This window comes from Zootoca vivipara, chromosome 14, assembly GCF_963506605.1.
Source record: "Zootoca vivipara chromosome 14, rZooViv1.1, whole genome shotgun sequence".
Taxonomy (NCBI): Eukaryota; Metazoa; Chordata; class Lepidosauria; order Squamata; family Lacertidae; genus Zootoca; species Zootoca vivipara.
The window spans coordinates 44,192,795-44,213,577 of NC_083289.1; the positions used below are offsets into that span (position 1 = coordinate 44,192,795).

Consider the following 20,783-nt stretch of genomic DNA (forward strand, 5'->3'; position numbering starts at 1 on the left):
CTGGGTTGACATATGGAACGTTAATGGAATTTATTCTAAGAATATAACAAAAAATCTACATCTTTTGAAATATCTGATGAAAACTGCTAAGAATTTAACATGTCAATTATGCACACATGCCCCTTACTTTTATTTGATTTTTGGGGAGGTGTGTGTGTATAATTGTTTTTGCATTATGTATATATATATTTTAAAAAACCCCTGTAATAATAAAATTAAAAACACAAAACAAAATAGTAAAAACTATTTCAGAGCTATGGCTGTCTTTTGGTTTGAGCTTAACAGTGTAGTTTTGCTAAAAATACCTGCTGTCTGAAGGATTATACATGGTTTTAGGACATTACAGAAGCAAGCACGTAGCTTCCAGCTGAGCACAGCTGGTGCATGCTAATCTTGATGGTAATTTCTATGGGCTGGAGAGATCACCCTCTAAGGATTTTTTTCACACAAAAAAAACCCTCAGCAAGCAGCTTTTGACTCATGACAGCAAATCATCGGATCAATCTTGCTGTTAAGATTGAAGTGGCTTTGGCTTGTTCTATGGTTGCAGCGTTCCTCCCCGCATGTAAATGGTGGCAGCCACTGGCTTTTTTTCTTTTCTTTCGCTGGCGTGGGAGCAGAAACTGTCAGATTCTAAGCACTGTGCAGCCCTGGGAATCTGTGGTTTCCTCGGAGGAGGAAGATTAGGACACCCCATCTAGGACCTTCACACTGCCAGTTAGAGATGGGTGAATATGTAAATGTTGGTTTCTCTCAGTTTCTCATCTTTCCAACCTTAAATCCAGCTCTCCACATTTCCGTGTTAATTACATGGGAGTGTAATCTGTTCTGAGGCAAATCACAAATATTTTAAAAAACCGTTGGAGATGCCGGGGATTGAATTTGTGACCTTCTGCATGCAAGGCAAATGTTCCACCACTGAACTACAGCCCTCCCACATCTAGGACTCAGCTACATTAGCCATGTTACAACGCTATAACTGTGTTATAAACATGCAACACCAGATGGCACTGTAGAGCACAAAACTTTGTCTATGCGATTCTACATGGAGTTTTTCTTTTTCTTTTGTTATAACGATTTAATTTATGACTTATTTATAGTGTGCTTTTCCCCCTGGGTGTAGATCCAGCCCTAGTTTGGCCTTAAGTCGACATTCAACCTATTGTCATAGATCTAGGATACCAGAGTCTGTTAGGGAATGGCAGAAATGAATAAATTGTAGTATTCAGATAATATTTGGGATATGGAGGGACAATACAAGCAGCAGAACTGTGCCAGACAAGAAATTCCAGGCCAGGCTAGCTAGTTGAAGAGCCATTAAGGATCACTGGGGAGCCCTAAGAGCAATTGGCAATGCAAAAAGCTATCCTTCCCTGCCTGTTCGAAGGAGTGGACAGAGACAGGAGGTTTGGGAGGCTGCCAAGATGATTGGGGGGGATGTGATGTCACAGGAAAATTTGCCCTTTTTGAAATGTAAAGGTGTTCTGGGAACAGGAAGGAGGAAGGACCATCTTGGCACTGGCTGGAGGAGCCTGCCCCGAGAGACTGGGAGTGATGGCTGGCTGCTGCTATGGGCCCCATGAATCTTGGAGGGGAGAGACTGTGGGAGAGATTCATGAGGTCTGTGAGGGGGAATTCTGTCAGGAGGGTTCGTTCTGACGTGGTAGAGCTGAGGAGAGCCGAGAACTCTCAGTATATGCTCTAAGGTTTTGAATCGCAGAAGACTGTTAAAAATAGACAAGCCACAGTCCCACACGATGTTCACAAGAAAAAGTATCCTCAGAGGGAATACTTTGACAGGAAAGGGCAGTAGTGGTTCCGAGGCAATGAGGATTTTGGGGTCTGTAAGGGACCCAGGTGGCGCTGTGGTTAAACCACTGAGCCTAGGGCTTGCTGATCAGAAGGTCGGCGGTTCAAATCCCTGTGACGGGGTGAGCTCCCGTTGCTTGGTCCCAGCTCCTGCCAACCTAGCAGTTCGAAAGCACGTCAAAATGCAAGTAGATAAATAGGAACCGCTACAGCGGGAAGGTAAACGGCGTTTCCATGTGCTGCTCTGGTTGTCATTCTGGCTACATGACCTGGAAGCTATACGCCAGCTCCCTCGGCCAATAATGCGAGATGAGCGCACAACCCCAGAGTCGGTCACGACTGGACCTAATGGTCAGGGGTCCCTTTACCTTTACCTTTAAGGGAAACAGCCCAATTAAAAACCTAAGTCCCTGAAGTGTGTGTGGAGAAATCTGATCTATGGAAGATGTGTAAAAGTAACCTTAAGCCTGAACCCCTCTGTCGCTCGTGATTCATTCTCCATTGGGGATTTCACCTAAGAGAAAGGGAAACAGAGGCCTGGTGCAGCGGTGCTAGGGAGAGAGAGGGCCAATGCGCCATTGCACCCTCCCTCCATCGAAAGCTTTAGGCATAAATATGTGTCCAATAAATCATATTTCCTAAAGACGCTAGATTCTGGGGTGCCTCGATTTTCCCAGCGGAAACACAACCCTGGGTTAGCGCTGGGAACCCCTGTGGAATCTTGCTGCTGCTCAGCAGAGATTGGGGGTATTTTATGTAACAGTATTTTATGATGCATCAAAGTGGGAATCACTCAACCCCACTAACCACACTCAAGCTCAAGTAAATGCACATCTAAGGAGGTTTGGTTAAAAAAACAACAACAACTCTTCATAGCTACCTCCTTAGCTTTCTCTTTCAGCGCAGCAAGCTGAGAGGTATCGAAATGGACCACGGAGCCAAGGATTTCCACAGTCTTGGCGAAAGTGCCTGGATCCATGCAGGCCAGCTCTTGAGCTGACCAGAACATGTTGGCTTCTGATAATTTCATAATCTCCTCTGAGGAAGGTGCCATGACGTCTGCGCAATCTGGTACCGAAGAAGATATATTTGCAGAGAGGTTAATCACCGACACAAACTCATTGACTGTAATGCTAAGTGGTAATTAGATTGTAATGCTAATCTTTTGCAAGATTACTGCCACGTTGGGGGGGGGTGCAGCCACAACTTCCATTACAAGGCAGGTTACTGCCACAGTGCAGATGTTTCATTTGACACTTCTGTTTCTCTGGGGGGGGGGGGCTCATCACCTTAGACTTCCTGTTACAGGGCTCCATGTGCGAGAGTTTTTGCCTTGGATATCCCAAGCGCATTTGGATTTCACCTATTGCCTACATTGAATAAGTTAGGTTGAGATAGCCTTGGCCAGGAATGGGAGACCTCTGGCCCAGGGGGAAATTTGGCCCTCCAGGCTTTCCTACCTGGCCATTGGGACACTACCCAGGCCACACCATCCTATATAATAAAGTCCTAGTGTCTCTGTGTCCAATCCCTGTGTCCGTGGGTTTGCGCTACTGCACATGTGCCCCACGGGCAGCCGTTGGGACTTGGAGCGCAGAGACACGAGGCATTCGGCTCCCTCCCTCCCTCAGTTCAGTCAATCAGTCCGCCAGTGCGGACGGGACGGTCTGCTCTGGCCGGTTGGTCGGCCGGTGTTGGATGGAGGGTCCCGTCCGCCTCACCTGCTCTCTATGGAATGTACTGGGGGCGGCTGCCGAGTGGGAGCGAGGACTCTATGGGCGCAGGCAGTGCCGCTACTGCCGCTGAGGAAAGGTGAGAAGGAGGGAAGCCGCGGCGCTGGCGGGTGGGTTGGGGGGTGGGGGTGGGTTGGCTGTGGTGGGTGTGTTAAAAGCTGGTGAGGGGATGAAGAGAGGCCAAAGAAGTGCCAGGGCTTTGGGGAGGGAACGTGTGCGTGCGTGCGTGCGTGCGCGCGCCCTCCCTCCCTCCCACGCGAGCCAGCAAGCGAGAGGCGCGCTCGCGAGGGTTTTTACAAATGTTTGACAACATATGTTCTAGCGCCCGTTTATTTAACGGGCTCAATGACACTAGTTAAGTATAATTGTTTAAGTGTACACTGAAATGGAAAATAACTTTGTATGTGTATTGCACAAGGTGTAACATTGTAAAAGTCCATTGAAGCCAGGCATGCCAAGTAGGAGGGGAGCTAGGGGGGCAGCCCCCCCCAAATTTCCAGGCCCCCCAATTTCAATAATGGGCTGGGCCCCCTCAAAGTTCCGTGGTGGCTGTGCACAAGTGACACTGCGTCATGCGCAAGGGACATCAGCACGCCATGGAGTATGCGAGCATGCTGCAGGGGGTGCTGATGTCCTGTGTGCATGCTGGGGGGGGTGCACACATGGCATGTTGATGTCGCTCAACCCCCGGCCCCCTCAACCACAGGGGCAAGGCAGCACGAGTGATTGAAGCTAAGCAAGGGCAGCAGAGACCCTTACAATTGATAATTAACTAAGAATGTACTTATCTCTGCTCCTCTGTCCTGAGGTGTTTAACTCACACAAAATGGAGATTTGCAACTGAGTATCTTTCTCATCTGATCTAAAGTCAGTCTTTGTTCTCCCTGTGAAAGCAACCAAGGAGGATGGTGTGCTAATGACTCCCTCTCCAGGAACACAGCTTGAGGCTGGAATGCAGGCTGTGTGCAAAAGGACAGAGCTTTGGTTTTTCAGTTCTGGATGAAGTAATTTCATATTTCTAATATGCTGTACCTGTGCTTGCCTGTACCTATGCAACTATTTGGATGTAACGTTGTTTTGAGTGTTTTGGAACAAGTTCCGTTAGTAAAACTTTTGAACCATACTTTTTAGACTGGACAATTTTTATTTCAAGGAGAGTCAGTTTTCATTTATCCTAATGCTTCCAAAAGTGCAATATTAATAGTTACAGGTAGGTAGCCGTGTTGGTCTGAGTCGAAGCAAAATAAAAAAAAATTCTTCAGTATCTGAAGAAGTGTGCATGCACACGAAAGCTCATACCAAAATAAAAACTTAGTTGGTCTTTAAGGTGCTACTGAAGGAATTTTTTTATTTTGCAATATTAATAACTGCACTACACCCTCTCTCCAAGCCACACCCTTCACTGGTCCTGCTTTAGATTAGATTAGATTTATTTATTGTCATTGTGTAATTACAATGAAATTGGATGAATTTGTAACGTACTTCAACATTTTTGCCTGGCTGGAAACGTATCCTTACACTCTGATAATGCTTGTCTGCATGGAAGATAAAGGTGTAGGTGTGTGTGTGTGTGTGTGTGTGTGTGTGTGTCTGTAAAAATTGGGCTACTGTAAAAAGGTAAAATTTGCATTCCTTGCTCTACTCACTTTTGCCTCTGGTCTCACCTATCACTTGCATATGGCCCCCAGAAGCTTGCTCTGAAGGGAATGTGGCCCTTGAGCTTAAAAAGGTTCCAAGCACTAGCGCCTACTGGGATGCATCAGCCAACATCTTTTTAAAATAAATAAATAAATCAGTTAACGTCTGTCCGAGCCCTTAGAAAAGTGTGGCTTTGCAATTTTACCTAAAAAAGAAAACAACTTTGCATTGGGCTATCTCCTGTAATAAAGTAGAACATCACAGATGCTGGTAAGGAGCCAAGTTTCCCCCCACTAAGCAAATTACAGCGAGGATGTACCAAAGAGATTTGTACTTGGAAAGGAAGCGAAAGGAAGGATTTGCTTCAATCAAATAGAACTACAGAAGCCAGCAAAACATTCTAACAAGATTGTGTCTGCTGAGCCAATGGAGGGAGGGTCAATAATAAACAAACAGTAAATCTGATGTCTACTAGCAAAAATCCATTCATCATCTGTCAAACGGGAATTGCTTCACATTTTTAGAAACAAAACGGGGGTGTTACTCCACATCCTCTCTCTTTGATGTAAACAATACTCATGAAGAGGCAAGGATGGACAAATTTGTCAGTGTTGGTTTCTCACTGACCTGCCTGCTGTCTCACCCCTCTCAGGAAGCAACAGAGCCCCACCTGCTATGAGGCCAATACTGCAGCTTCACCCCACCCGGTGAACCACTTTTCCTTGCTTTGTTTTTTTTTTTTAATGAAACCTAGTACAGTGGTACCTTGGTTCTCAAATGCCTTGGTACTCAAACAACTTGGAACCCAAACATTGCAAACCTGGAAGTAAGTGTTCCAGTCAGACTAAGTCCAGCCCAAAGGCCTGGCGGAACAGCTCTGTCTTGCAGGCCCTGCGGAAAGATGACAAATCCCGCAGGGCCCTGGTCTCCTGGGAAAGAGCGTTCCACCAAGTTGGGGCCAATACTGAAAAGGCCCTGGCCCTAGTTGAGGCCAATCTAGCCACCTTATGGCTCGGGATCTCCAGAATGTTGTTTGTGGACCTTAAGGTCCTCCGCGGGGCATACCAGGAGAAGCGGTCCCGTAGGTACAAGGGTCCCAAGCTGCATAGGGCTTTAAAGGTCAAAACCAGCACCTTAAACCTGATCCTGTACTCCACCGGGAGCCAGTGCAGCTGGTAAAGCACTGGATGAATGTGATCCCGCGGCCAGGACCCCGTAAGGAGCCTCGCCGCGGCATTCTGCACCCGCTGGAGTTTCTGGGTCAGCTTCAAGGGCAGCCCCGCGTAGAGCGAGTTACAATAATCAAGCCTAGAGGTGACCGTTGCATGGATCACTGTGGCCAGATCAGGGCGAGAGAGGTAAGAGACCAACTGCTTGATACGGCGGAGATGGAAAAAATGCCACCTTAGCTGTGGCTGCAACCTGAGCCTCCATGGAAAGGGAGGCGTCGAAGGTTACACCCAAACTCTTGACAGAAGGCGCTGGCACTAATTGAGCCCCTGCAAGAGATGGGAGTTGGCCCCCCAACCCCATGTCGTCCCGACCCAGCCAGAGGACCTCTGTCTTCAAAGGATTTAGCTTCAACTGGCTCCCACGTAGCCATCCATCCACAGCTCTTGTGGGTCTTTTTTTGTTTTTGTGACTGTGTGGAACCTAGTTCAGCTACTGATTGATTGATTGATTGTGTGACTGCAGTACATTGTTTATTGCTTTCATTTTATGGATCAATGGTCTTGTTAGATAGTAAACTCCATGTTAAATTGCTGTTTTAGGGGGGGTTGCATTACTTTCTATGGGAAACTGCGCCTTGGTTTTGGAACGCTTTGGTTTTGGAACGGACTTCCGGAACAGATTAAGTTTAAGAACCAAGGTACCACTGTATAAATATTCATTTGAGACAATAGACAAACAAAGCCAAACTCAGCAGCAGCATCTTTTTCTGCAGCACAAAGCCAGCAGTGCATTCTACCTACCAGAAGTCAAACCAGGTGTTGCCCCTGGGATGCTGGAGTTGTGGATAAATTCGAATTGAGCCAAGAGCAGCTCCTCAGTTGGCAGAACTGGCCCAGTCATCTTTGATGCTATTTCCGAGATGGTATCAGGAAACTTTAAGGAGAGGGAGGGATAAACTAAAGATGGTCATTATTATCATGCAAGGTGCACTGGCTGAAACGACATATTCTGCCAACTATGAAAGGTGAAGGAGCCCTGTCTTCTTTTGCATTAGGCCACCCTAGATAGCAATACGCTGCAACATTTTGTTGCAGGTCCAGCTTGTCACGATTAATAGCCATGAGTTTGTTTGACCTCCTTTTAAAACCATCTAAGTCAGCCGCCACCACTACATCCAAATCCAGTGAATTCCACAAATAAATGGTGTGCTATGGGAAACAGCAACTCCTTACTGTCAATCTCAAATCTATTGGCCACTAATTTTGTTGGGTGATCCCCCACAAGTTCTAATGCAGTTCGAGGGAGAGAATGAGAGAGAGAGAGCGCTACCTCTATCCGCTCTCTTTGCACTATGCATCATTTTATTACAATAAAAAGGCAAGTGTTTTTTTTTATTTTCAAGGCAAATGTTGCATCTTGCAAGGACTCTATATATACTACTAAGTGAACTCATCTGAGTGTGGGTCCTTCGGAAGCCAAAATGGCACAACCGAAACACAAGTGTGTGGCAAAGGGTTGTCAAAGGTAGTATCAGTAGCCTTGGGGGAAACCCCAAGGTTTTCAGAAGTACAGGGGTGGGTGGGACTCAAACAATGAAGACAGAACTTGCTCAGTGGCTACAGAACACTGCCTGTTGGGGAAGAGGACAAAAAGTAGAGGGGAGGGGGAATGGAATGGCAGATCCTGGAAAAGGTCGTCACTGGCTAGCTGGAATTGAGAACAGAAGCAAAGCAGAATTGCACATACTTCAGCAAGAATTCTGACAGTACCTTTTCCACAAGGATGTTTAATTCAGCTTTTGGCAGAAGGGCTACGAACGATCCAACGTCCTGCGTGGTTTCAGCCGTCCAGTTTCTTGGGGAACTTGGAAATACATTTTGGAATATGGTGTGAACAAAGAAATATCAGAGCATGCCACAATGCATAAATAAATGATGTAGCAAATGTACCAGTAAAATCCATATGCTGGAACACAGGCAATAGCTATGCAAAAATGCCCTTTTGTCGCTTTCTTTACATACGATCTTTAAAAATTATTACTTAGACCTGTGTTCAATGGACATCACTTCCCCACATGCCTCTACTGTAAATTGTGCGATTCTCCTATGTTCTGATTGATTGAAGAAAGTGATCAACTTTAAGGTGAAAGCCCTTTCCCATTAATGGTTATATACCGTGTGTTAAATGAATACAACATAATTAATTTTTTTAAAGTGTCACGCTGCTGCACCAAGATTATTATTCTCTTACCCGTGCAATTCGATAAGTCTGTGCTTGATTTCCGTCTTCTGATCATCGCTGAGATGATGGCATAGTCCGAACTGGTGAAGGGCTGTTGCCATCGCTTCCCGCGAGATTCCCTCACAAATAAACGCTGGGGGTAGATGGCAAACGAGATTTCCAAGCAAGTCAATGTCATATTCATCGATGGCCGAGCCGTTCTGAAATAAAAAAGCCAGTGCGTGAGCGATTCTGATCAAGCTACGAGATGGAATGAGTTCTGCAGAACCGCTAAAAACATAGAGAAAACAACCATTAAAAACAGTTAAGAAAACCTAAGGGTTTCTTTCCTCTGGGTATTATGTTGAGTTCCTTTTCCCCAGCTTCATTCCTGGTTTTCTTTGTTGTTTGGCTTGCTGCTGCTTTAATGAGCTAGTTTGGGTTGTTTTGTATATTATGTTTTTAAAATTGTTGTTTTGTATGGTGTTGCCCGGGAAAGACTTGGGGAGCCTGTGCGGACCCCGAAGTGGGACATACACCTTTTAACGAAACAAAATAGTGTCATATTCTTACCAGGCAGTCTTGCACTTTTTGCAGAATTGCTTGTTTCTTCTGCCTATTTGAAACAAGACGGTCAAGTTCAAGCTTCCCCAGGCTGGTCACAAAAGGGGCACAGAGAGGTCCTGAAATGGATTCCAGATACTCAGCGCTAAAGGAAAGATTTAAAATGTCGGCTTTAGGGAAGAAGAAACTAGGATCTTTAGAGCACTGCATACTAAAATTCATTTATCCGTGTATCCCACCTTTCCTCTGAAGGGCACTGTATGATATACATTGGGTTCCTATAGCCCAGGGATGAAGAATGTCTGGTTCCGCCAGATGTTGTTGGACTGTATCTCCCATCGATCCTAGCCATTGGTGATGCTGACTAGGCATGATGGGAGATGGAGTCCAGCAACACATGGAGGGCAACAGGTTCCCTCTACCCTGGTGTGTACGTAGATATATAGGATTGTGGCTTCACAGCAGAGAGCAGAAACCTTTACTTCTGTTCTCTGCTTATCCAAGAACCCTTGTGTTTCTTTAGTGTGTGGGAAAGATCTGAGTGACAAGCAAAGCTTACACTCTCTTATAGATGTGGAGCAGCCATTGCTTCATCCCAGAATCCTATGAGTGTAACCTGAAATCTAGCATCTGAGAGGGATTTGTTCAGTCTGCCATTGCCATCTTGGAACTATTTATAATTCATTTATTTATTGCATTTCATAGAATCATAGAAGGTACCCAAGGGTCATCTAGTCCAACCCCCTGCAATGCAGGAATCTCAGCTAAAGCATCCATGGCAGATGGCCATCCACCTCTTCCTAAAAACCTCCAGGAAAGGAGAGACCACCTTCTGGGGAAGTCCGTTTCAATGCCAAAGAGCTCTTACTGTCAGAAAGTTTTTTCGAATGTTTAGTCGGAATCTCCTTTCTTGTAACTTGAAGCAGTTGCCTTGAGTACTATCCTCAGGAGAAAACAAGCATGCTCCCTCTTCCATATGACAGCCCTTAAGATATCTGAAGATGGCTGTTGTATGTCCTCTCAGTCTCCTCTTTCCCAGGCTAAACATACCCAGCTCCTTCAAGTGTTCCTCGTAAGGCTTAGTTTCCAGACCCCTGGCCATCTTGCTTGCCCTCCTCTGCACACCTTCCAGCTTGTCAACATCCTTTTTAAATTGTGGCAGCCAGAACTGGACACTGGACTCCAGGTGTGGTCTGGCCAAGGCAGAATAGAGTGGTACTATTACCTTGATCTGGACACTATACTTCTGTAGATGCAGCCTAGAATAGTTTAGCTTTTTTTGCTGCTGCATCACACTATTGACTCATGTTAAGCTTGTGGTCCATTTATACCCCAACTTTCCCCCCTAGAATCTCAAGGTGGCATACTGTACATGGCTCTCCCGCACCTCATTTAATCCCCCACAACAACCCTGTGTTTTTGCTTTTCAATGGACCAACAAGGGTACCTTTGCTTTTTATTAAAATAGGTGTGTGAGAGAGAGAACTTACGGAAGCACTGATAAGAGAAAGGGTGGCACAGATGCATTGGAGAGTATCCAAAATTTCCAAGCCAGACAATTGATCTGCAAAGAGGACATCCTTAAATCATTTTTAGATATATGTGATTGTCAATGAGCAATGGAAAAAGCAGCAGCAGCAGCAGGAGCAGCAGCTATAATCCTCAATAGGTTAGTTCAGGCATCCCCAAACTTCGGCCCTCCAGAAGTTTTGAGACTACAATTCCCATCTTCCCCGACCACTGGTCCTGTTAGCTGGGGATCATGGGAGTTGTAGGCCAAAACATCTGGAGGTTAGTTGCTCATAACTTCCAGGCAATATCCAGACGTATCTATCCATACCACACCTTCATGCAATGTAACATAACAGCACTTATGACATCCACATAACATAGCAGCACATAACACAACATCCACAAATGTGTAGATGTGCTGCTGTGAAGATGTGGGTCGTAACACCAGACCCCCAGACCCCCATAATATAACATGACACCACATCTCCATAACATACCAGCCAAAGTCACACATCCATATGCAAACTGTGGCCAATCACCGGTTTGCAATTTCTCTTTTTTTTTTTTATTATTTTTTTATGTTTAATCTTTATTAAGTTTAAAATCAATATAAAACAAAACAATTCTCTAAAATAAAAGCAAAATCAATACATACATATATAATCATACAAATTCAAACGAAGCTTATTCCATCTTCTCAAATATATCGTCAACTTGTCTTATATATCTTCCATTCTGTCTTCACATCTTCTTTTGTAATTCGACTTCCCCTTCTCTTCTATCCTGACTATGACATTGTTTATCCTCCTACTGCTTACATTAACTTTCCTCCTTGGAATACTACAAAATATTGGTTTCTAACCCAAGTTCTTTTAAGTATACTCCAAATTTTCCCCAATTGTCAATAAATTTTTTATTGGAACCGCCCCTAATTGAATTCGTCAATCTCGCTAAATCAATATAACCGATTAATTTCTCTTGCCAATCTCTAATAGTGGGTACTTCCTTACTTTTCCATAATTTTGCAATTAAAATTCTCGCCGCCGCTACCGAGTATAAAAATATCTTTTCATCTTTTTTTTCCACTTCCTCTTCAACCATTCCTAATAGGAAAGATTCTGGAGTCTTCTTTATGTTGTATTTGAATATTTTCTTTAACTCTTCTAACACTCCATTCCAGAAAGGTTTAATTTTTGGGCACTGCCACCAGATATGTAGGAACGTACCTACTTCTCTTTCACACCTCCAGCAATGATTATCTTTAACTTTATACATTTTATGGATTTTGACCGGCGTCAGATACCACTTATAGAACATTTTTATTAAATTTTCTCTAATTGTTTCTGACGCCGTGAATTTCCATGTTACACTCCAGAGTTTTTCCCACTTATCCATTTCTATTGCTTTCCCTAGATCCATTGCCCACTTCGTCATTGTCTCCTTCACGACTTCATCCTTCACTTCCCATTCTAGAATGGTGTTATATACTTTGGATATAATTTTCCGTTCACTATGTAGTAGACTTTTTTCAAGTAGGGATGGTTCGGACATAAACCCTCCTTTTTTCATATCCTCTTGAAACCTACTATTTAATTGATAATATTGGAGCCACCCTGCCAATTGCTGCTTAACATCTTCATATTTTTTAATTTTAAATACCCCTTCTTTTTCCTCTATTAAGTCCTTATACTTTATCCATTTTCCATCATTATTTACTTTTTTCACTGTTATTATTTCGATAGGTGACAACCATTTTGGTGTCTTCGGTTCCATCAGAGGTTTATGTCTTTCCCATACCTTCAATAGAGATTTTTTAATAACATGCGTGTTAAACCCTTTATGTATTTTTACCTTTCCATCCTGCAAGTAGGCATGCCAACCCCATCTATTTTGAAATCCCTCTAGATCTAGTAGCTCGTGATTTTCCAAGGTAATCCATTCCTTTATCCAAAGAAGGCTTGCGGCATCATGATAGATTTTTAGGTTAGGAAGCCCCAGTCCTCCTCTCTCTTTTATGTCGGTTAATAATTTAAATTTTACTCTGGCTGGTTTATTGTTCCATATAAATTTGGATAGATCTTTATTCCATTGTTTAAACATTCCACTTCCTGTTCCTAGGATTGGGAGCATTTGAAATATGAACAGCATTCTCGGTAGAACATTCATTTTAATGGTCGCTATTTTGCCCAGAAGTGATAAATTTAGTCTTTCCCATATTTCTAAATCTTTTTTAACCCCATTCCAAATTTTGACGTAATTATCCTTTACCAGATTATTAGTATTATTAGAGACCCAAATTCCTAAATATTTAGCCTTTTTAACCACCTTCAATCCTACTCTCTCTTGTAACCTTTCAATCTCCTCTTTCCTTAAGTTTTTGACCAACATATTCGTTTTATCTTTATTTATGCTAAACCCCGCTAACTCCCCAAATTCTCTAATTTTCTCTAATGCTTGGGGTACACTTTCCTCTGGATCCTCCAATGTAAGAATAATATCATCAGCGAACGCTTTTAATTTATGGGTGTCTCTTCCCCTTGTTATTCCTTTAATCCTCTCATCCTCTCTTATGTTTTTTAGCAGAAATTCTAAGCACAGGATGAATAATAATGGGGAAAGAGGGCAGCCCTGCCTTGTTCCTCTTTGTATCTGGATTTCCTCTGCTAATTCTCCATTTATAATCAGTTTGGCTCTCTGTTTATTATAAATTGCTCCTATACCTTTTACAAATTTTCCTCCAAAACCCAATTTTTCTATTCCTTTTTTCATAAATATCCATAGGACTTTATCAAATGCTTTTTCTGCATCCAATAATAAAAGGGCCGCTTTCTTATTTATTTTCACACTTAGATACTCCAAAATATCTATAATATTCCTCATATTGTTATACATTGATCTCTTTGGTAGGAACCCCGTTTGGTCTTTGTTAATTAATTTTCCTAATATAATTTTCATCCTATTTGCCAATATGTCTGTAAATAATTTGTAATCATTATTTAACAAGGATATAGGGCGGAAATTTTTAATCTGTGTTGTGTCCGAATTTGGTTTGGGAATTACCACAATATAAGCTTCTTCCCACGATTCTGGGATTGTCCCTTTTTCTAGGATGTTATTCATTAATTTCTTTAATGGATCTAATAATACCTTACCAAATTTTTTATAATATAGTGATGGTAACCCATCCATCCCTGGTGATTTTCCACTCTTAGCTCTCTTAATTGCCTCCTGGATTTCTATATTTGAAATACTTTTATTCATTAACTCCATCTCTCCTTCTTCAATTTTAGGTATATTAGTTTTTTCAATATACTCTTCCACTTTTTGGCAATCAATTTTCCCCTCTGTATATAATTTTGAGTAAAATTGTGCAAATGTTTTCGAAATTTCTTTGGGCTCCATTATCGTCCTTCCCCCTTCTACTAATTTCGTTACCAATCTTTCTTTCCTCTTTTCCTTTAATTGCCAGGCTAAATATTTTCCAATTTTATTAGAGTATTCAAAACTTCTTTGTTTCAAATATCTTATCTTATTTTCTATTTCTTTGTCAAGTATGTTCGATACTTGACTTTGCAACACTTTTATATTTCTTTTCAAATCTTCTTTATCCATTTTACTCACTTTCCCTATTTCCAATTCATTTTTCCTAATTTCTTTCAATAAATTGCTTAATTTCTGTTCCTTTTCCTTCTTTTTCCAGCTACTTTGACTTATGAAAAATCCCCTAATCACTGCCTTTCCGGCATCCCACACTGTGTTTATATTTGTTTCTTGATTTAAATTTATTTCCAAATACTCTTTTATTACATTCTCCGCCTTTTTAACCACATTTTCATCTTCCAGTAATAACTCATTCATTTTCCATCGTTTGATTGTCTTTTCTATTCCTGCTATTTCCATCAATACCGGGTTGTGGTCAGATACAGTTTTGGGTAAAATATCAATTTTTTTACATCTTAATAATATATCCTTGGTTGACCAAATCATGTCAATTCTGCTTTCCGAATTTTGTGGGTGGGAAAAGAAAGTGAATTGTTTTTGTGTTGGGTGTAAGCATCTCCATATATCTGTTAGGTCTAATTTATCTACTAATTGGAAGAAGGTTTTTGGGAGTTTCCCTTCTTTTTTCCTTTTTTCTTCATTTGATTTATCATAATCTGGAGTTACAATTCCATTTAAATCCCCCATTACAATATGTTTTTGATCACTATATTCCATTAGGATATTTTCTAATTTTTGATAAAAGACAGCTTTATTTTCATTTGGTGCATATATTCCTGTTATAAATATATTATCCAAATTTTTTTGTATTTTAACAATATTAATTCTGCCATCATTATCTTTATAAATTTGTACTGGGTTCAATTTGGGATTTATATACATTACCACTCCTTTCTTCTTTATTGTATCTGAGGAGATAAATTCCTCCCCTAATTTTTTATTAATCAATAATTTACGGTGCTTTTTGGCAATATGCGTTTCTTGCAGACATATAACATCTAATTTCCTTTTAGCCAATAAATGTTCTACCCTATTCCTTTTCACTTTGCTGTTTAGCCCATTCACGTTCCAAGTAATAATTTTTAGATCCATCCTTCACTCTTGATTTATTTAGTCAAATACCTTTATTTATTCCTATTTCTTGTTTTTTTTTTCTTAAGATAGATTTTGTTTCTTCCACAAGAGGGAGTTTCAATAAGGAAAGAGAAGGTAAAAATAGAGATAATAGAGAGGGAAATAAGAAGAGATAAAAGAAAGAGGAATAGAAGAGCAAATAGGAGTAGAAAAAGAAAAAAAAAAGAAATAATAATAATAATAATTGAATTAAAGAAATAAAGAAATGTATTCTACATTTTATCTCTGAAAGGCACTTTCTCAACGACCCACTTGCAAATTAAGTCCCACCTGGAAGCACAATTAGACTAGTGTGCAAAACCCAAAATTGGCTATCCACCAGATTTTTGCATTCCTTCTATTGTTGCAACACGATTCTTGTCCGTTTAAGCACACCAAATTGCGCACTTCTTTCAAAATCTATTTGAATCGCATATTCAAATAGTTTTTGAAAGAAGGCAAACAAATAAACGCTATTTTGAGGACATTAAAAAAAAATGAAAATCTCAGAGTAATGCAGAAATGTAACAGAATTATGGTAAAAGCTTTAGAAGGTGGTGTTGGCCTCAAATGGACCCACCTACGCTGGTGCTAGCTTCTGTTGAACACAGAATAATCATTACGGTGCTTTCAAGTTTTACCTGATATGGCGACAGCAGGTGAAGATTCTTTTCAAAAACTTTGAATGTGTTTAAAAAAGAGACTGTGCTCATACTCTCAAGCTGACTGCACGTTACTCCTTTCACCAATTGGCTGATGCTGATTTGAAGAAAGCATAGATAGTTAAGTGGTTATATGACCCAACATGACTTGGCACCTTTTACAGTGCAATTCTACGTATGTCTACTCATATGTAAGTCCCATAATGTTCAGGAAGTGTGCTGAGAACTGCATCCAGACCATCTCTATTTTGCAGGTGGGACTGAGGTGCATGGTGTAAATTTAGGTTGGGTAATTAGAATTAGTGCTTTTTATCTCTAAATAAATGTTTAGGGGTGCTCTCATTTTCCTATTCATGTTGAAATACTGCCCCTCAATGAGGCCAAACTTAGATTCACAAAATGTTTAGGGGTATGCGGCCCCCCGCGGCCCCCCCAGAAAAATAGCACTGATTAAAATACAGTGGTGCCTCGCTTAACGAATGCCCTGCTTAACGAAAGGTTTTTTCTAGCGGAGGTTGCCTCTCTAGACGAATGCGTTTTACAAAAAATTCGTCTAGCGAATCACGGTTTCCCATAGGAATGCATTGAAATTCAATTAATGCGTTCCTATGGGCAAAAAAAAAATCAATGCATTCCTATGGGATTCGCTAGATGAATTTTTCGTTATAAGAAAAGATCTGTGGAACGAATTAAATTCGTCTAGCGAGGCACCACTGTACATTAAAGTGCTTGGTTGCCCCCAGCTCAACAACTCCACTTTTTAAAAATTGGACATTTTTGTGGTTTGGAAATTAACAGTTAAATGCACTTGAATGGTGTGGGACGAACAAAGGGGAAATTGCTTCCTGCGTGCTGTTACGTCCATGGTGTTGCTCTGCCTTATAGAAATTTCAGGCATCTGAACCTCAAAAGAGCAAGAAAACAAAACTTGCAGTTGTGGCACCATAAGGATGGAAAAGTAAGGGTCAGTGTGAAATTTGCACTCATACCTTAAGAGGTCGGGAGGTGGGGTTTTCTTTGACAACAATTCATACAGAAACAAGGCCTGAAATTAAATTATAAATCGAAATGAAAGTACTGAAATCAAATTAGCTGCGCACACACACATGGGATCTGCAACAAATTGGTGCACAGCCTCCCCAGTTCCTAAAAGGAATGCTACTTTTCATCACTTCAGTCTCCTCTCCCAACTTCAGTTTCCTTCCCTTGCTATACTTAGCTGACATCATGACATTCAGTACCTCCCAGTACCTGGTCTGCATTTAGGAATACCCAGTGCCGGATTTACGTATAAGCTAAACAAGCTATAGCTTAGGGCCCAAAAAAAATTAAAGGAAAAAACCCTGGATGTACATTTCCAAAAAATAAGATAAAAAACAAATACAATAAAACCTACATACAGCAACAGTGTTTTGTGTTGTCTGGGCTCCTATGATGTAAGTAATGGGCCCCGCATGCTAGCCTGCTACCTGAAATATCACTGGTTTTCTCATTTCTGTATATAGGGTACCTACATTCTACATAGACTGGTTGCATGCCAACATGTGCAAATGGCTTTAGATACCTATTAGGTCCATAAATTACCAAATAGCAGACATAGGCTCACTCCAGCCCTCCAGATGTTTGGGACTACAATTCCCGTCATCCCTAGCTAATAGGACCAGCATCTGGAGGGCCAGAGTTTGCCTGTGCCTGCCATATAGCATATATTCAACACAAAAACAGCGACAATTTGTTGTTGACAAAGGACAGCTGGACATATAAAGGGCTATTTTCAGTAGCTTAGGGCCTCATCAAACCTAAATCTGGCCCTGGGAATACCGGAGAGCTATTTGTGTTGTTAGTTACCTGACTTGGCCTTAATTCTTTGTCTTTCACCAGTGAAGAGTTCAGACCTTCCTCCATCCACAAAGTAACAAGTGACACCTCTTTAAAAAAGGCCCCTTGCATATCGGCAATCACTGATATCAGCTCCGTGGATTCGATCATCTACAGAAGAAGCACAAGAAGCAATGCTAAGAAGAGTTCTGCGATGAATAGTAAGAATAATAAAAATAATTTATTATTTATACCCCGCCCATCTGGCTGGGCTTCCCCTGCCACTCTGGGCGGCTTCCAACAAACATTAAAATACATCAAATATCACAGATTAAAAACTTCCCTAAACAGGGCTGCCTTTAGGTATTTTCTAAATGTCAGGTAGTTGTTTATCTCTCTGACCTCTAATGGGAGGGCGTGCCACTACCAAGAAGGTTCCCTGTAGCTTTGCTTCTCGCAGCGAGGGGACCGCCAGAAGGCCCTCGGCGCTGGACCTCAGTGTCCAGGCAGAATCAGGCCAATGGCTGTTCCAGTCCAGCATCCTGTTCTCACAATGGCCAATCAGATGCCTGTGGGAAGCCCGAAAGCACACCAGTGCTCTGCCTACCAACAACTGGTGTTCAGAAGCGTTACAACCTCCAAAAGTGGCGGTAGAACATAGCCATCGTGGCTAGTTGCCTTTGATAGCTTTATGAATCCTCAAAACTTCTTTGAAAGCCATCCAAGATGGTGGCCATCTTCTTGCAGTGGCGAATTCTCCATAGTGTCTTACCCAGGCATCTCCAAACTGCGGCCCTCCAGATGTTTTGGCCTACAACTCCCATGATCCCTAGCTAACAGGACTAATGGTTGGGGAAGATGGGAATTGTAGTCCAAAACATCTGGAGGGCCGAAGTTTGGGGATGCCTGGTCTTACCCCAGTTTACATCACTTGCTTTAACTGAACATTTGCAGCTCCCTCAGGGTTTGACCCAAACCCAAAGGCAACAGTACTAGGTATAGCTTATTTGGAAGTTCTTCTGACTGAACTCAGTGGGACCGAAGCCCCATCTGCAATTAGACAATTACAGCAATATCATACCATTTTAAACATTTGTACTTTCCACCAAAGAATCCTGGGAATAGTAGTTTGTTAAGGGTGCTGGGAGTTGTTAGGGGTATATGTAATCGAATGATCAAAAGACAGAAAAATCAACACATTTACTTTAAAAAATGTACATATTAAAATGCCATGTCTAGGTAGACTTGACTGAACAAAAATGGTGCTTGCTGAGCCTTCAGTACAATTGGACCAGTCCTGTGGAATACACGGGCAACAGAGATTCAGCCAGCATCTTCTCTGCCAACTTTTAAGAGCCTGCTTAAAACTTTTCTATTCCACCATGCCTACAGTTATGTGGGCAGTCGAGTCCATCCCCCCACAAAGGTCTATTGCTGTTTCCTTTTAATTTCTTCTTATGTTTAAGTTGTTTTTAACTTTTTCTCTCTCTTATTGTCCTTATATGTTTATGTTTTTATATTGCTGTAGACTGCTTTGATATATTTTTGTCAGACAGTGGTACATAAATATAATAATAATAATAATAATAATAATAATAATAATAATAATAATAATAGGCAGGGAGTTCCAGAGACTCAACACTACCACACTTAAGGGTTGGCATTGTCAGTGTCTTGATAGTGTTATCAAACAGTTCAAGCACTAGGTCACAGTAGGCTTGGATATATCTGGGTGGAAAGATTCAGAAGTTTCCTAACAATTCTTGTCTAGGTTCCTGACTGCAGTGTCCTCTTCCTGCCTGACACCAACATTAGGAAGAACTTCCTGACAGTAAGAGCTGTTTGGCAGTGGAATTTGCTACCAAGGAGTGTGGTGGAGTCTCCTTCTTTGGAGGTCTTTAAGCAGAGGCTTGACCGGCATATGTCAAGAATGTTTTGATGGTGTTTCCTGCTTGGCAGGGGGTTGGACTGGATGGCCCTCGTGGTCTCTTCCAACTCTATGATTACTTGCACAGCAAACCTGCACAGCTTTCTTAATCCAAAAGCTTGTCCTGAATGGTAGGAAATGTTTGCTTTCTTTCACCTGGCCACAACCTGTAGCCCATGCTTTGTGCTAAGAGTGAGGAACCTCAAGATGTTCAGGACTACAACTGACATCATCCTTGACCATTAGTCATGCTGCCTGTAAGTTGGAATTCAACAACATCTGGAGGGCTATAGGATTCTCACCGCTAAGCTTCTCGCTGATAAAGTCTTGAGAACTTTAATTGAAACTGTTTTTGGAATGTTTTATCTGTTTTAGATCTTTTTATTAAAATAATAATAATATGGGTATGTTTGCTCCCTCAGGAGGTAGGACAGGATATAAATTCAACAACAACAAAAACAACAATAATTTTATTCCCTATTGGGGGGGTTAGAGAACTGCATCACAAAATTCAGACAGAAAGGATAGCCATGTTTCTGTCTGTGTATGGTTTTGGAAAGTGCGAACCCACGTGTGAAATGTCAAGTGAAGATCTGCAAATACCTTCCGGAGGATCCCTTGGTGCTGTGCTGGTGACAAATCTGATGCACGTTGTGCCAGTGCACCTCTGACAACCTGAGAGAGCTCTTTGGGACTCATGTTGTGGAATGCCTGGGTGCTGATCCCAGTCACCAAAGCACCCATTTGACTTACATTATGAAACGACAAAGCCTGCATGAACAGCAAAAGAAATGCACAGCAGCCGATTAACAGAGTATAACACAACATTGGGACAGTATGCATAGGTTACAGTGGTACCTCTACTTACGAATAACTCTACTTACGAATGTTTCTACTTACGAACGGAGCTCCGTCCGCCATCTTGGATGCGGTTTAGATAGGATTTTTTCTACTTACAAATTTTTAGATAGGGTTGCTTCGACTTACGATTTTTTTCTCACAATGCATTCCTATGGGATTCGACTTACAATTTTTTTCGACTTACGAATGTGCATTCGGAACGCATTAAATTCGTAAGTAGAGGTACCACTGTATATGTAAAATCTCCAAGGT

The 20,783-nt window shown here is 41.8% G+C and overlaps 1 protein-coding gene across 1 annotated transcript in view; it reads right to left on the reverse strand.

Annotated features, from left to right (window-relative positions):
* The window catches only part of OTOA (otoancorin), a 44,108-nt gene that overhangs the window by 9,330 nt on the left and 13,995 nt on the right, over positions 1-20,783 (reverse strand). Inside the window, exons 13-22 of the mRNA XM_060282795.1 lie at positions 20,274-20,441; positions 17,774-17,914; positions 16,915-16,970; positions 15,905-16,022; positions 10,628-10,701; positions 9,147-9,282; positions 8,604-8,794; positions 8,123-8,216; positions 7,154-7,286; positions 2,690-2,877 (exon numbers count right to left, since the gene is read on the reverse strand). Coding sequence (XP_060138778.1) covers positions 2,690-2,877; positions 7,154-7,286; positions 8,123-8,216; positions 8,604-8,794; positions 9,147-9,282; positions 10,628-10,701; positions 15,905-16,022; positions 16,915-16,970; positions 17,774-17,914; positions 20,274-20,441 — 1,299 coding nt within the window. The remainder of the gene's footprint in view (positions 1-2,689; positions 2,878-7,153; positions 7,287-8,122; positions 8,217-8,603; positions 8,795-9,146; positions 9,283-10,627; positions 10,702-15,904; positions 16,023-16,914; positions 16,971-17,773; positions 17,915-20,273; positions 20,442-20,783) is intronic.